This window comes from Capsicum annuum, chromosome 1 (genome assembly GCF_002878395.1).
Source record: "Capsicum annuum cultivar UCD-10X-F1 chromosome 1, UCD10Xv1.1, whole genome shotgun sequence".
NCBI classification, from domain to species: Eukaryota; Viridiplantae; Streptophyta; class Magnoliopsida; order Solanales; family Solanaceae; genus Capsicum; species Capsicum annuum.
The window spans coordinates 157,013,187-157,029,117 of record NC_061111.1 but is presented as its reverse complement, the minus strand read 5'-3'; the positions used below and the strand labels follow the sequence as shown (position 1 = coordinate 157,029,117).

At 32.0% G+C, this 15,931-nt stretch overlaps 1 protein-coding gene across 2 annotated transcripts in view; it reads left to right on the top strand.

Annotated features, from left to right (window-relative positions):
- Positions 1-15,135, top strand: part of LOC107856626 (GDSL esterase/lipase LIP-4) — a 26,401-nt gene extending 11,266 nt beyond the window's left edge. The window contains exons 2-5 of one of the 2 annotated variants that reach the window (XM_047398323.1): positions 1,976-2,149; positions 2,302-2,459; positions 2,857-3,130; positions 12,315-15,135. In XM_047398323.1, coding sequence (XP_047254279.1) covers positions 1,976-2,149; positions 2,302-2,459; positions 2,857-3,130; positions 12,315-12,436 — 728 coding nt within the window. In that variant the 3' untranslated portion in view covers positions 12,437-15,135. Of the gene's footprint in view, positions 1-1,975; positions 2,150-2,301; positions 2,460-2,856; positions 3,131-6,016; positions 8,557-12,314 lie in introns of those variants that run through there. The other variant, XM_016701624.2, reaches the window with a different exon arrangement.
- The last annotated feature ends 796 nt before the right edge of the window (positions 15,136-15,931 follow it).

The window sequence follows — 15,931 nt, the reverse complement described above, 5'->3', positions numbered from 1 at the left end:
TTTTCACCCGTTCCTCCTCCTTCGATTCTTTAACAGTCCCCAGCCCCCATTTCTCCTCCTCCTTTAATTTCTTTTTCACCATTAACACCAATAACTTGATTCGAATTTAACAAAATATTAATAAGTAACTTGTTCATGTAGATTAAGTCATGGCTCCTCCATCAACATTTAGAAATCAACAATTGCAAGTAGAACAAAATCTAAACTCATCCACAATAATTTCAGATCTACCAAACGATTTAGCAGTAATAATACTAATATTCGTTCCTTTGTTCCGATCTGCCATGAAAATGATTCCTCCTTTAATTTTTTTCACCATTAACTTCATTATTTCAAAACTTCTCAAATGCTCCAATAAGCACAAGACGAGGAAGTGATAAATTGTCATAAGTTATTTATCATCACAAATTGGATGTAGTCATTTGAAAAAATTAAATAAAAGGCAAAAAAAATAATGAAGGGAGGGGTTAATGAAGCTTAGTAATGGTGTTCTTGAAAAAAAAAAAAATTTAGCCTAAATGAAGAAGATGAGGAAACGGGGTGAGGTGGAGGTGGAGGATATGAAGAAGATGAAGAAATGGGGTGGAGGGTACGAAGAAGATGAAGAAACGGGGGTGTTGGGGGTGGTTATGAAGAAGTTGAAGATGGAAGTGGATTTTTGATTTTTTTTTAATTTAATATATATATATATATATATATATATATATATATATATATATATATAAAATGAAAACTTGTAAAATTAAAAGGTGGGACCCATTATTTTCTATATTTTTTAAGTAATTAACACGTTGATTTTTAAAAAAAATGTCACGTCAGCAATTAAGGTGAAAAAAATTCACTTAGAAATTGTTAAGGGAATAAATAATTACCCAATTAGTTTAGAATTTAACATACGTTTTGGTTACCAATTTAAGGACTAATCAAGTCTTCCTCTTTATCAACCTTTCATGATATGTTGGCGTTAATAAGACAATGTCCCCCTCTCCCATATATTTATATGATATATTCTTTTGTTAGTCCAAAAATGACACTTACCTACATTTGGTGACGATATGATGGATTGATGAAGGATATACTCTATTATCCTTTCATGATATGACTGCTACCTGCCTTAATAAGACAACTGACACAGCCACACACTATACTATATGTTATTTTATATTATCCCAATTTACGTGATATTTTTTTTTTTAATAAATTCAAAAAATTGACACATTTTTATATATCTTAGTAAAATTTAATGTTTAATTGTTTTCGTTTTATCTTTAATAAAATAATTTGTAGCAGTATAAATATTTATAACTTATTTTCAATCATAACTTTTAAGTTTCTTCCTTTCATTCTAAAAATTTTGATTAGTCAAATAATATGATATAAATTGAGAGAAATTACATGTTGAAGCTGTAACTAATGAAACTATGATGGACTCTCCATTTATGGGCCTACTCGAACTGAACATACATTATACATCATAATATTAGATCCACACCAAACTGATAAAAGTCTACAACTCAATAACCAATTTTCACATTTATAAATATTTACGAACTATCATCAATCACGGACTATTTAAAAGTAAAGTTTGCATATAATATAGGGAAAATTTCAGAAATAGCAACTCTGTTTAATTATAATTTTTATAGCAACAGTTTCGTTATTACGAAAAATAGCAAATTGTATTTGTATTTAAGTAAAATGTTGTTATATAAATACATATACAAATATATATGTATTACTCATAAATACATATGCACAACTGAAAAATACATATTTTTCTACTACTATGAAATGGGTAAAATATTGCTACTTTTGCTATAAGTTATAATTTCGAAAAAAGTGTTGCTAGTTTATGTAATTTTTCTTATATTAACGGTTGAATCTTCTTGATATAGGTTCATAAGTTTGACATTTTCATATCCTTTCTTATATTTCCTTAGTCAAATTTCTGACTCCGTCACTAACATGCTAACAGGTGAAAATCTCAACATGAATTATTTGACTCCATATCTGGAATCTATACGACCTAATTTTAAGAACGGGGCAAATTTTGCAATAGGAGGTGCAAGTACACTCCCCAAAAATGTTTTATTTAGTCTCAGCACTCAAGTTCTTCAATTTGTAAGGTTTCTTCAGTTACAATCCACAGGTAATATTTATCACTAGTATAGTTGTATGGAGTTGATTTCTCATATGATCACTCAACTAATAGTTATTATCTCTATGTTTCTCCGTCTTTTTATTCCTATGATACGTTTGACTGATATTAATGTATAACTATTTGATTTCTAATTTGACAAGGTTTGGAAGACTTGGTTGAGAAAGACGATTTGAAGAATGCACTATACATGATAGACATAGGACAGAATGATCTTGCTGGTGCATTCACTTACCTTTCTCAAGCTCAAGTTATTGAAAAGATCCCTTCTTTCATATCTGAAATCCAAGATGCAATCCTGGTGAGCTTTTAAATTTTTCTTTTGGACAAAGGTCCAGCAATTGTCCGGGTAGCATCGGAAATTGCTCAATTTCTCTCTCGGCTACACTCTTGGTTCATCGTTAGAAAATCGTCACATTTTTCCATGTCATTGGTAGAGCTACAACATGAAATAGGTGAACATATATCTAATTTACATTTTACTATTGTTATATTCAAAATTACATTAAGATCGAATCTCTTAATTAGGGATCAAGGGCAAAAATAAGATCATTTTTTACTAAAATGGTGTTAATATGAGAACAAGAGTCTAACGAATGACAAAATCTCTCGCTTCAAATAGTATTGAGGTGGATTTGACGCTTTCCCCTTTATTTCTTTCCCACCATACACACAAATGAGATGTTGGATGGATGCAGGGAATATACAAACATGGAGGGAAGAATTTTTGGATTCACAACACAGGACCCTTGGGCTGTTTACCACAGAAGGTTGCCACAAGAAATGCAAGTAATTTGAACGATCTTGATGATTATGGATGTGTTAAGTCAATGAACGAAGCAGCGGAAGCATTTAACAATCAGCTGCGCGATCTTTGTAAACAACTGAGGCTCCAAATGAAGGACGCAACCATTGTGTACGTGGATATGTATGCCATCAAGTATGACCTCATAGCTAATTCTAGCACTTATGGTGAGTTTCGTTTGTTTATTCATTTCAATTTTCTATGTATTAGTTGTGTGGCAAATTTAACCGATGAAAAATAGCTCGCTCATAGTTAAATAGATAGGATAAAGTACGTAAGGATAGATCTTACTCTTTTAATTCCATTTGCTAATGTGTAAGTAAAACCTCAAAATTTTAACTATTGATTGAATTATTGTACAAATAAGACTTTTACGTAAAGATGTAAATTTTAAAACTTTTCTTAGCTTTCTAGAGTAGGTTAGGCCTATAGCCCCTTTTTGTTGACTTTTTAGTTCTTTAGTTTTTAGTTTTAAAAAACGTGTGTAAAGTTAGTTTGATTGTAAAGATTACCTTTCGTTCTATAAATAAAGAAGGCAGAAGACATTGCAAAAGCAAGCCTTCATGCGTTGAAGCAAAGATTCTCTCCACTCCACAACAAATATTTTACTCAGTTAATTAAATAAGACATATTTCAATGGAAAAAGCTATGGAGGAACAAACTTCAGAAATATCAAAACTACCCGAACAGGTATATCTATTTATGATTATGAATAGCTAAATTCATAATTCCCAACAATCATGATATGATAAAATAAATTCATATTAGTTACTTTATAGTAGAATTATTCGAAGAATAATATGTTAAGAAGTTTATTAACAAAGCGGAAACGGAGAAAAATCCCTAAGGACTATGCCATCCTAAAGGTGAAACCAATGAGGCAAGAAGCCGTGGCGGGGAGTAACCAGAGTAGAGGCGCTGTTTAAGGGAAAATTTATCCGGATTACCATGTTAATAGTGACCGAAGAACATATTATTTAAGAATAATCTAGTATATAGTAAGCTAAGATGACCATATTTTGTTATGTACATGATTGAAGGGAATATTTTGAAAAAAGCAATTTTATGAAAATGAATGATTATTTATCTGATGAGATGGTAGATAAATTTAAAATACTTATTTTGTATGCACTTAGAGATATAAAAGTAGCAGATATAAGAAAAATCATATTAGAAAAAACTTTTGGTAAATATTACATGACTAGAGTAAATTATATACCATATCTACCTAACTACTCTTACAAATACTTACGATGATAAGTTACATAGAATTTTTAGAAAAAGATATAAGAAACATACAGTTACTAGAAAAACAGATAAAAATAAATATAGATACATGGAAAATAAAGATATAAAATACATAGAATTTCTTAATAAAAATATGCAAAAACTACTAAGGCTAAAACAAACAACTACAAAATATTATAATAAAACCAATTTTAAAAGATAGATCATTTAGATTATCTTAAAGTTTTAATCTTATATATACTTAAAAACATAGAAATTACAGATATTAAGAAAATAATATTAGATAAAGTAATAGACTACGAAATTGAAACTATAAATTGGCTAGAACAGTTATACGAAGAAATTTACCCAGAAGGATATTATTCAGATTAAGAGATGTTAGAATATATTAGAAAAACTAGAGAAAATCAAGAAAATCTAAATAATGAAATTAATTATAGAAACCGAATTAAAAAAATAATGGAAAACCTAAAAGAAAAATTAATATGGATAGAAAAAACCTTAGAAAATTTAGAAAAAAGTACATGTAATAGTTTATATAATTTAAAAAACTCACTACGAGAAGAACAACACAAGATAATAAATAACATTGAAAATCTAGAATTAGATATACATTACAGTACAAATAGGATAAATTATTATACAGAAATTTGTAACTCTGCAATTACTAGAGGATAAAATAATTAATGAATATATCTTATGAAAAAAGTAAATTATTAAAAGATATTGAAACAAAATTTAAGAAAAATCCATCTAGTGAATCTATTTGAACTATTAATTATCCGCACCCCCTGCAAATGGGCTAATTTGAGTTATGTAGCCCAACTTTTAAAAGAGAACTTATCAAATTGAGAGTAAAAAAAAAGGACAGTCTGGTGCACTAAAATTATTGCTATGTGCGGTGTCTAGGGAAGGGCCCCACCACAAGAGTGTATTGTACACAATCTTACCTTGCATTTCTGCCAGAGGCTGTTTCCAAGGTTTGAACCTGTAACCTCCTGATCACATGGAGGTAACTTTACCAGTTACTCCAAGGCTCCCCTTCCATCAAATTGAGAGTATTTTTTCTATTAAAAAGAGGCCTAGTTGGCCAAAAAAATTGTCACTGACTCGCTATTGGTTTTGACAAAAAAAATTGCTGATTAGTTCCGACTGACCATTTTTTAAATTAATTTAGGCCGGCGGACCACTCCATGTCCAATAGCCCAAATATGGATCATTTATTTTTAGATGGATGAAGTGAAATTAGAAAACAAAAACTTTTAAAAAGTAAGCCGAAATGGCCCAAGAAAGAAGGGGAGGGCCAAAATAACCGAATGGCCATTAAATGGCTACGGCTAACCATAATTTGGCAACTTCATCAAATGATGGCCATTTATTTTAAAAATGGCCCGTGAATGTCATTTTTCGTTAAAAGGAAAAAATTAGTTTCATTTGCTTGATTTAGTTATGAAAAATAAAGAAAAAACACTTGTATATTTGATTAGGTAAGTAAACAAATTAAAAATGGCAAACAAATAAAAAAATGATTTTGAGTTGGACGAGTTGAATCATATTCATTTTGAGCGGGTTATAACTCAATCCATTAATAGATTCAATCCATTTTAATTAATTCAAATGTAGCTCAACCCGTCCATACACACCATGCATTGATTGGTGTAGTACTTGGGCAGCTCTTTCTGAACTATAGTCTATACATATAGACTGTAGGATAATATTTTTATTTATTAAAAAGCATATATTTACACTATGCTTGCACTCTAACATTTAATGATTAATATTTTTGAATCCTCATGCGGTAATAGGTATTCAAAATTCGTTGATGGTGTGTTGTGGTTATGGTGGTCCACCTTATAACTATAATGCCAACATAACGTGTCGCCAAAGTGGGTGTACTCTGTGCGAGGAAGGCTCTTCATATGTCAGCTGGGATGGAGTTCACTACACTGAGTTTGCCAATTCAATTGTTGCCACCAAAATACTCTCTACTAATTATTCCACTCCTCCTCTTGACTTGCATCACTTTTGTACCTAGAAATTAATTACTACTCCTATGTTTGGTAGCTTGTGCGCACACAAAGAACTTTCTTTTTTCTTTCTTTAATTATTGTTGTGTGCGAACCATATTACGAGTATAATTTGGATAGTGTCAGCCCAACAGGATGCATCCTTATATTCACACTAAATAGTGATGATTCAACTATATATTTCTTTTGAATGATTAATGCTAGACTTAGGATTAAAGGGAAAATCGAAAATCCTTTTTGTTGATCTTTTCTTTCATGCAGTCATTCCGTTCACTCCTAGTGGTTAGACTTACGCATTAATTCTTATTAGGCATGGTATATAAATAAATAGTAATTAATTATCATTTCTACCAACACAAGTCAAAGCCGAGCGACGAAGTCATCGCTAGGGGAAACTAAGAGTTAGAACTTAGAAGATGTGCTTTTAATATAAGCGCACTAATCTTTCTTTCCGCATGTTCCTATATAAAAAAAAGAACTTTGCTTTGCTATCTATTTTCTCATTCGCACTAAAACTCAACTCCAACATCCTTTTTACTTCCGAAGATATTACTAAGAGGTGATAGCCAGTAGGAATAGGTGGATGGGACTCTATAGTAGACCTTTTGACGGTAGGAAAAATATAAGTTGCAGTATTAGGCTCAGCTTCAACTATATCATGAGGTTCAGGAACTGGTACCAATGCCTTATCCTGAAGATTGTTAGTCATATCTTCATCAGGAAATTGCATGTTATGATAAGTAAGAGATGAATCTATTGCATCATGAAAATGAATAGGATGAACATGTGGAAGATGGTGAGCAATTTCACACATAATTTTTGTATTATCCATAGCATTTAGAAAGGGTGCTCTAGACTGTTCAGTATGTATACTTGAGAAGGGAAACAAAAAGGTTTTTGAAGATAAATCATATAGTACATAGTCTTTCTAAACCTCTGAGTATCCCATGTGTACAAAAGCTTTAAATCTTGGTGCCAATTTATCAGACTCTTGCAGTACCTTTGCAAAACACAAACATCCTAACACTCTTAAATGTATTATAGATGGAGTCTTTCCTTATAACTTCTAATAAGGTGAAAGACCATTGATAACCTTACTAGGTTTTCTATTGATAAAATATAATGTAGTAAGCACCACCTGACCCCAAAACCTTACAGAAATATGACCTTAAAACCTCAAGGCTTTAATGACCTCTGGCACATGTTTGTGCTTCCTTTCAGCAACTCCATTTTGCTGAGAGGTATAAGGACAAGTTCTTTGATGAATTATCCCCATATCTTTAAAAAGTTTGTCACGTGCAGAATTAATAAATTTAGTCCCATTGTCTGTCATTACAGACTTAACTGTTTTCCCAAACTGTGTCTTGACAAAGTATTAAAAATGCTGAAGAGAAACACACACATCTGCTTTACTCTTTAATAGAAATAACCACGTCATTCTTGTGAAGTCAGCAACAACTGTAAGAAACTACTTATTACCATCAAATGTAGCTACTTCATAAGGGGCCCAAACATCAACATGAATCAAGTCAAAACTATCTAAACTCTTGATAATACTGATAGGAAATACAACTCTTGTCTGTTTTGCAGAAGGATAGACTATAATTTATTCACTGATCTATTAACAGCCCGACTATCCAAAGAAAACAACTTATTTAAGACTCTAGATGACACATATCCAAGCCTCTTGTGCCACTATTATACTTCAGATTCTTATATAGCATGTCTGTTGTGAACCCTACTTGTTTTGCAACTTCATCTTCTTGTAATTAATTTGATGTAAGCTTATTCAAGAGTAGATATAATCCTCCATCTTCCTTACCAATCTCCTGTACGTTTTCACTGTACAGTTCTTGGAGAACACAAAAGTATGGGGAAAATATAACTGAACATTCCAACTCTCTTTCTACCTTGCTCACAGACATCAAGTTATATTTAAATTTCGGAAGATGCAACACATTAGTAATGATACTCCTTGGTGAAATACAACAAGATCCTATATAAGTAACCTGTGCAATATCTCCATTAGGCTGACACGCTTGTTTTGAACTATTGATTTTGCTTAAAGAATCTGTAGTAATCATGTCAATATTTGAAACCATATGGTTTGTTGCACCTGTGTCAATGATCCAAAGCTCACTATTTTTAGAAACTAAGAAAGCCTTACCAGCAGTATTAGCTGCACTGGCATGATTAGCACCTTTAGGCATGCCACTATTGTTACTTTGGTTCAGTATCTGTAGAATCTGTTCATATTGGTCTTTGGTAAATGTACATCCTTGGAGCTGTTTAGCATACTCATCCACCTCATTTGTAACACCTGCAGTCATGTGATGTTTTTCTTTTGGAGACATGGGAACATTAGCGTTTAGCCCATAGTTAAACATATGTGGTAAGTGCACAAAGCTATCATTTCGTGAAATAGTTTAACTGTTTATCACATTATATGCAGCACCAGAATTACCACTAACATAAACTTTTTTCTTTGACTTGAACTCAGGTGGATATCCCACCAACTTGTAGCACTGATCCTTGGTATGTCCCTTACACTTGCAGAAATCACATATTACATTAAAAAAAATTTTGAACGTGGTATTTGTCCCAAGCTAAGAACTATGTCCTGCATAACCTCCAGTATGACCAGAGTTAAAACTCTAATTCCCCTTGTTTCCACCAGTTCTTAAATACATGCCAAAAGAGTCCACATTACTTGATACCGCAGAATTCATTCCAAGACTATTAGTATAGCTTGAAGTAACAGATTTTTAACACTCATCACTAATTATCATAGCATAAGCTTGATTCACAGTAGGAATTGAATTCATTAACAATATTTGACTTCTTGCCTGCTTAAAGGACTCATTTAATCCCATGAGAAACTGGTATAACTTCTGTCTATTCAAATGAGAAACAAAACCTCTTGAAACTTCACAGTTACTACCAGGAGAAGGTACCATGGCTTTAAATTCATCCCACAAGGTTTTGAGCTTTGTGTAATACACAGATACAGAGTTTATTTCTTATTGTAAGGTCACTATTTTTTTATGCAGGCTAAAGGTTCTTGATCCATCTAATTGATCAAACTTTTCTTTAAGATCAGTCCAAACATTGAAAGCACTAGAGGAAAAAGCTAGACCACCAAGAATACTTTTAGAAATAGAACTCAGCAACCAAGAGAGAACTATAGCACTCACCCTCCCATTGGCCCCATAACTCTTCAGAAACTGTCTCTTTCGTACATGAACCATCAATTAGGCCAATTTTATTTCTACCCAACGAAGCTAATCGTATAGATTTACTCCATAGTGCATAATTTTCAATTCCCAATAATTGAAAGGAAACCAAATTCACACCGCTTATATCAGTAGGATCCAAGAACAATGGATGATTGCAATCAATACCTTGACAGGAATTTATTGGCGGTGTGGAATTGGTATTCGCAGGAAATCCTCCATTGTTGGATGATGAACCTTGTACTTGGCCACCATTGTTAAGCCCTCTAAGCCCATCTGCATTTGCATGTTCATTTACAGTTTCCATTAACACAAATCTTTGAAACTTTCTTGAGATAATTTTGCGGAAGCTTTTCAGTCAATTGGCCTTCGATCTACTTTGAATCGGATCGAGGCTCTGATACCATGTAGGTAATTGAACTTAATAGTAAACTTACTAGAGAATCAATGGAACATTAGAGTTGCAGAGAAAGTAGAAAAAGAAGAAGGCAGTAAGTAAACAGAATGCATATTGTATTTTTTTCTTGAATCATTAGTTACGAGTGTGATGGTACAAGTATATATATAGGCATTCTAATCTTGTTGGTTAGTTAACTAACTGTCATTAGTTGGTTAATTTTGAAGTTGTGAATTGACTGAATTAACCTTACTTATCTTTTTTATCCTTCATGTCTTAACATCTGCCCATGATTTAAATAGGAGCCCATTTCTTATAATCAACAATAGTATTAATAGTGTGATAGCATTTCCATATCGAGTATAAACATGATTTTAATAGGAGCCCATTTCTTATAATCAACAATACTATTAATAGTGTGTGATAGCATTTCCATATTGAGTATAAACATGATTTTAATAGGATCCCATTTCTTATAATCAACAACAGTATTAATAGAGTGTGTTAGCATTTCCATACTGAGTATAAACATGTAAAGCGATAGAGTGATCTCCTTGTGTAATTCCTCTGGTTGAGCCGATGAATGTCGTTTTTGTGCCATTGAATCTGGCTATTGGAGATACATGACTTTATAAGCTTTAATGATGTGTGTTGGTAGATTATAGTAGTGTAGGGTGGTGTTGACAAAAGACCACTCCAATTTCCAATATGTCCACAACCTTTTACAGGTTTAATCTTAATAACATGTGGATGACTTACCCCGCATATATTTTAAAGTGGTTGAGTATCTCGTGGATAATAATTGCATTATCCTAGACATGTTTATGCTGTTGAAAACTGGTTAAACTTGCATAGGACTCACAATTTTATTATATTTACTAAAATCTTGGTGATAATTTTATAAGATTAGTATTACAAAATCCAACGGGTCTATATTGAGTCATCCGAGCCGCATTCTTCACCTTAGTAATTAGGCAAAGGCAAAGTAAAATCCTAGGCAAAGGTACGCATGGTTAGTGTGTCGGAGTAAATGAAATGTAATATGGTCAAGAAAAGAATGCGGACAAATTGAATTTTGAAAAGTAGATAGTCCTTTTTAATTTTCGAGTGAAACAAATAGCTTTACAATGTTGGATAATTAGTACGTAGAATTGTTTGATTTGACGATACTTTAAGGAGTCGTTTGGAAAACTAATATATGTATTAGTTTAATGTGTATTACTAGAACCTTGTTTGATACATTTTTTAGGCAATGTATAACTAATGCAGCATTAGTTATACACTCTATCGTGTATTGAGGTGTGTATTAGTAATACGCACCATTTTTTATGTATTAGTAATACACAGCTTTTGATGAACACATGCATTAACTTGTTAAATGACCAATTTACCCCTCCTTTTTGGACTTTTTGGCTCAGATTTGTAGTGCTGCTGCCTCCAGTTAAATATTCCAACACTGCCATCGATTAAAAACATTGTTTTTCAACAATCAAATATTGCAGAGTCCTTTTCAGTATTTGTCGATTTAGGAAGATGGCCATGAAAATCACTCATCATCCTGTAGTAGCAACGAGTTATCCATTAATCTAGAAAGATGGCATGATGCAGCATCAGTTAAAAGATCTTGTGCTTTATGGTTAATGAATAACTCCCCCGATCATCATCCCAAAAGCACTGCGAGCATTCTTTAGGTTTTCCATTTCTGGTGCTGCTACTTCTATACTTGGAAGAGAGGGTCTAAAAAAAAGGATATTTTGATAAACAAATATTTTTTATAAAAATTATATAAATATATATTATTTTTAATATATCAAATCAAATACTGTGTAAGAAATAATGACTGCATAACTAATACCAGCATTATTAATACTTACATTTATAATGCATCCAATCCACAACAAATCGAATGAAACCTGGCGAAAAAGAAGTGAACACTTTGTTGAGGAACGAAGTAACTCACCTAAAAGGAGAGGAACTAATACACTTCATTCAACATTATTCTAATACACTCAACCAAACGGCTCCTAAAAGAACAATAATTGATTTATGTATTGGATCAATCGTGGAGGAGGCCAACCCACTCACCATTCAAATAGTACCAAAGTCAACTGTGGAGACAGAGGTGTATCGGAAATTTAGAAAGGATAGGTGCACTATTATGAAAATGTTTCGAACGAAAGTTCATATATCTATATTTAAATATTTTACAAAAAATATAATACTATTTATATATATGATTAGAGGCGGACCCAGGTTTTAAGCATCGTAAGTGCTTGGGACGTTCAAACACATATATTAAATTTCAAAGTTTTAAAGTTCCGCCTGAAAATCAAAGCACCCAACTATTTTCTTTAACTTCATGGATGTTTTTTTTTAATTTTATATCAATTTTTATACACTTCTTATATAATTATACCTATTCTGCGTCGGGTTTAATGAATGTCAGAACACCACATGTCTGAACTTAGGTCCACCTCTATATATGATCTAGCGAGGAGATCATGGGTTCACGTGAATCCGATGACGCCACCGGGATACGGCCCTGGGTGGAGATGGGAGGATCATTGATGTATCTTTCAACTTTATTTGACACTTGGCTCCTTTTATCACCCTACAAATTGCAACAGGAGTTATAGTCCACAAATTTTTAGGGTGCCAGACAAAATCATTTGTTTTGCAATTCCAACAGCAAAAAAGATGGGAAATAAGTATGAATAAAGTGTAAAGGAAGAAGGAATAGTTGTTGATCAATACATGAAGAAGGAAGGAAACAAAATAAGTGCGGTGCATGCTTTAATTTTTGTGTTAATTTTGAACTTTCACTATTGCTATTGCTTCTCATTATGCCATATATATTCATGCATGAGATGGAGAAGTTAGTGGAGGTTTCTCTCTTTCTTTCGAATCACCTAAAGCAAATACTTATGTTTGATATATGCACTTGATTGGCTTCGAATCGAGCTTAAATTGTATATAGTATACATCTTAAGTTTAACTTGAGTAATATATTATTTGAATGGAAAAGGTCAGTAAGTTGACGTCTTAGGTAAAAGTTGTTAAATTTTAGTGAATGGTATAATGGTCGATTCCAGTTTCTTTAATTAGAACTTGTGGAAGGACTGATATATATTAAAATATGATATAAGGATACTGTCATATGTATCATCCAAAGAAATGGTAATGGTGCTTGTGCTCCGGAAGACTTCAAATCATACACATGAGGTATGGGCGAGATATATTAAAATCTGAAATATCTAAGTGAGTTTTTTCTTAATTAGTATGTTCGGTGCAGAATCCAAATTGCATTAGGATTCTTTAAAATGAATGAAGGAGTCTTAAAAAAATCTCAAATTCTGCATAAAGCATGAATCAGAAAGTAGACATCACGCAGAGTTCAACTTACATTAGGATTCTTTAAATTGAAGGAGTCTCAAATAAAAAAAGATCTAAAAATACAGAAAACACGAATCTGAGTATACATACATATGGATAGACCAAGAGAGTCCAAGAACGAAGAAAGTTCAAGAAGCATGAGAGTCATTGTGGATGAAATTAGAAGTTTGCTTGGTTGTGAAGATCAATATTGTTATAAATATTAAAGGACTTTTAAAACGATATGTATGCACTTATTCTGAGAGAGAAAAAGATAGACTACGAGAAAGCAAGCAAGGACAATATTTTCACATAGTTCTGTCTAGCTATCTAAGTGCTATCAGTACGAATAACCAGATTGAAAAATCTATTTCATAGGATTATGTTTTACAGTTCTTAAGTCTATAGTTCTAATTAGTGTTAACTCGAGTTGTATTTTTTCATACTTTCTTAGAGCCAGTTTGTTATAAACTGGTATGGGTGTTTGATCTTCAATTGGGATAACTCAATACTTGGAAAACACAAACTTTGGGAGGTCTGTGTGTTTTATAAATTAGAGCTAGTTACTAGGATTGCAAGAATTTTTTAATCTAAATTGTAGGTCCGAGTAGGATTCAACAGTTTGGAGAGATTGTTGAATATTAAGAATTAGAGTTTATAATTCTTAAGGTTAGAAAGTTTGTAATCTTTTGTTGAGAGACTCATAGTATTTAGTAAAGTTGAGGTTAAATCCGGTAGAGATATAAGTCGTAGATTTTTACACCTTTCGTGAGCCGAGTATAATCTACGTAAAACTATTGTGTTCATTACTTATTGGTTTTACTGCTTCCGTTAGAGCACGTTAAGCTATTTGCTTCACTCATAGGCAACTCGTAAATTCACTAAAACACTAGATCATGTACAATATCATAATAATTTTTAATATTTTTAATTTCTCAACCCGCTCATTTAGCACCCTAATAGTATGTCTTTTAGCCTCAAAGATTATTCCTTATTGATTGATTAAAGTTATGATATATTACTATATTTAATGGGAAGCATCAACTCACCAAGCATAATCTCAATTAATGTTGTATTTTTTAAGTCATTTGATTAACTACAATGTACGTACTTGTTGCACTATTCCATTATGGTATTTAAATGCGTTACTGGTGTGAACTATTTATAGTGTGCTTTTTCTTGACGTCATTTTATTGATAGAAGCTCTTGCATTCGTCCAAATAAAGTATTTGATGCATTAATACGAATGCGTTGGTTTTGATACCTTTGATTGGCTAAAAACATGAATGGAAAGAGAAAAAGAGATTCCTTCACAAGCACTTTTAAATAAAGATACTAATAATACTTTATAGTACAATATTGGCAACAAATTATTAGGATGTTTGCTGGTGTATATATAATCTATCTTTTTTTCTTTTATTTCTCACTCGGTGTTTGATATTTGCATTAGAGTTCAACTAATTTAAATTTGCACTGAGTAGGACCCCATTCGAAGATAGCGCTCCTTACCAAAAAAAATTTCATACCAGCGTTCGAACCCAAAACCTCTAATTAAGGGAGGAGCAGTCACATTCACTACACCACATCCTTTGGTGGCGCATGTATAGTCTCTTCAATATGCTCTATTTGGTGATTATTTCTGCTTTCATCCAGTATTTTTATATAATAAAGAAAAAACCCTAAGTGGTACTTGTAATAATGAGTGATGATTAAGGGAACCCTTGGTAAGCAAAAGAATTGAAGCTGCACAAATCTCCATTTTAGTCCAACGAATAAGTGATTTAACTATGAAAGTGAGAATCTTAATTAAGGTGGTTGTTGGGTGATGGCCCGTTCCTATTAAGTTGCTGAAAATTGCACTTAAATATAGCTCGAGTAGTTAATACAAAATTTATTTGTCTAGGTTACTATTTGGATAATTAAAAAACATTTTTTTCAATAATAATTTTCAAATACTTTTTTTAAAAAAAATATTTTGAATTGTTTATCATGGCTTATATGGAGCATTTTTTTCATATAATTTTTAAATATATAAATTTTATTTTGAAAAAATAGAAAGTCCGCATCTGAATTCAAATCAAACATTGATTAATTTGGCCCTCATACAATGAAGCTTCCTAAACTGAAAGAAGCAAGAGTAGCTCTTTATGGTTTCATCAGAAACGAAAAATGATTTTGTCATCCTAGCCTTTTTCTTTTATGGCTTTTCTCTTTTGGGTGGAAATGTTGTTAGATTTTTATTTTTTTTGCCCTTCTTTCACAATGAAAAGGGTTCCTTGCCGCCATTTTTGTTGATTTTATTTCCTATTCAGCAATCAGCATATTGTGGGGAAAAGACATAGTCAATTCATCAAATGATCCTTCATTTAATAATAATTTTCAGAAAAGTCATCTTTTTAGAAAATATCTTCTTCTTTTTTTTTAATTTTATGTCAAGTCTAACGCACTTGTAAGAAAAAAATTAACAGTATTTAAACGCAAAATCTCTTAATGAGGACTTCATTTGCAATTTAAATAAATTAGAGTTGCAAAGATACGGTTAATAAAATTCTTAAGTGGTCATCCATCAATTTCCATAGTTGACCAAACAAATTACCAACAATAGTAGAAGATTAGGTAATAGAAAGGTAGAAGAGTTGGCAAAATAGACACTTTCAAAATTTATTTTGAAACTTAGACACAAGTTTTAAA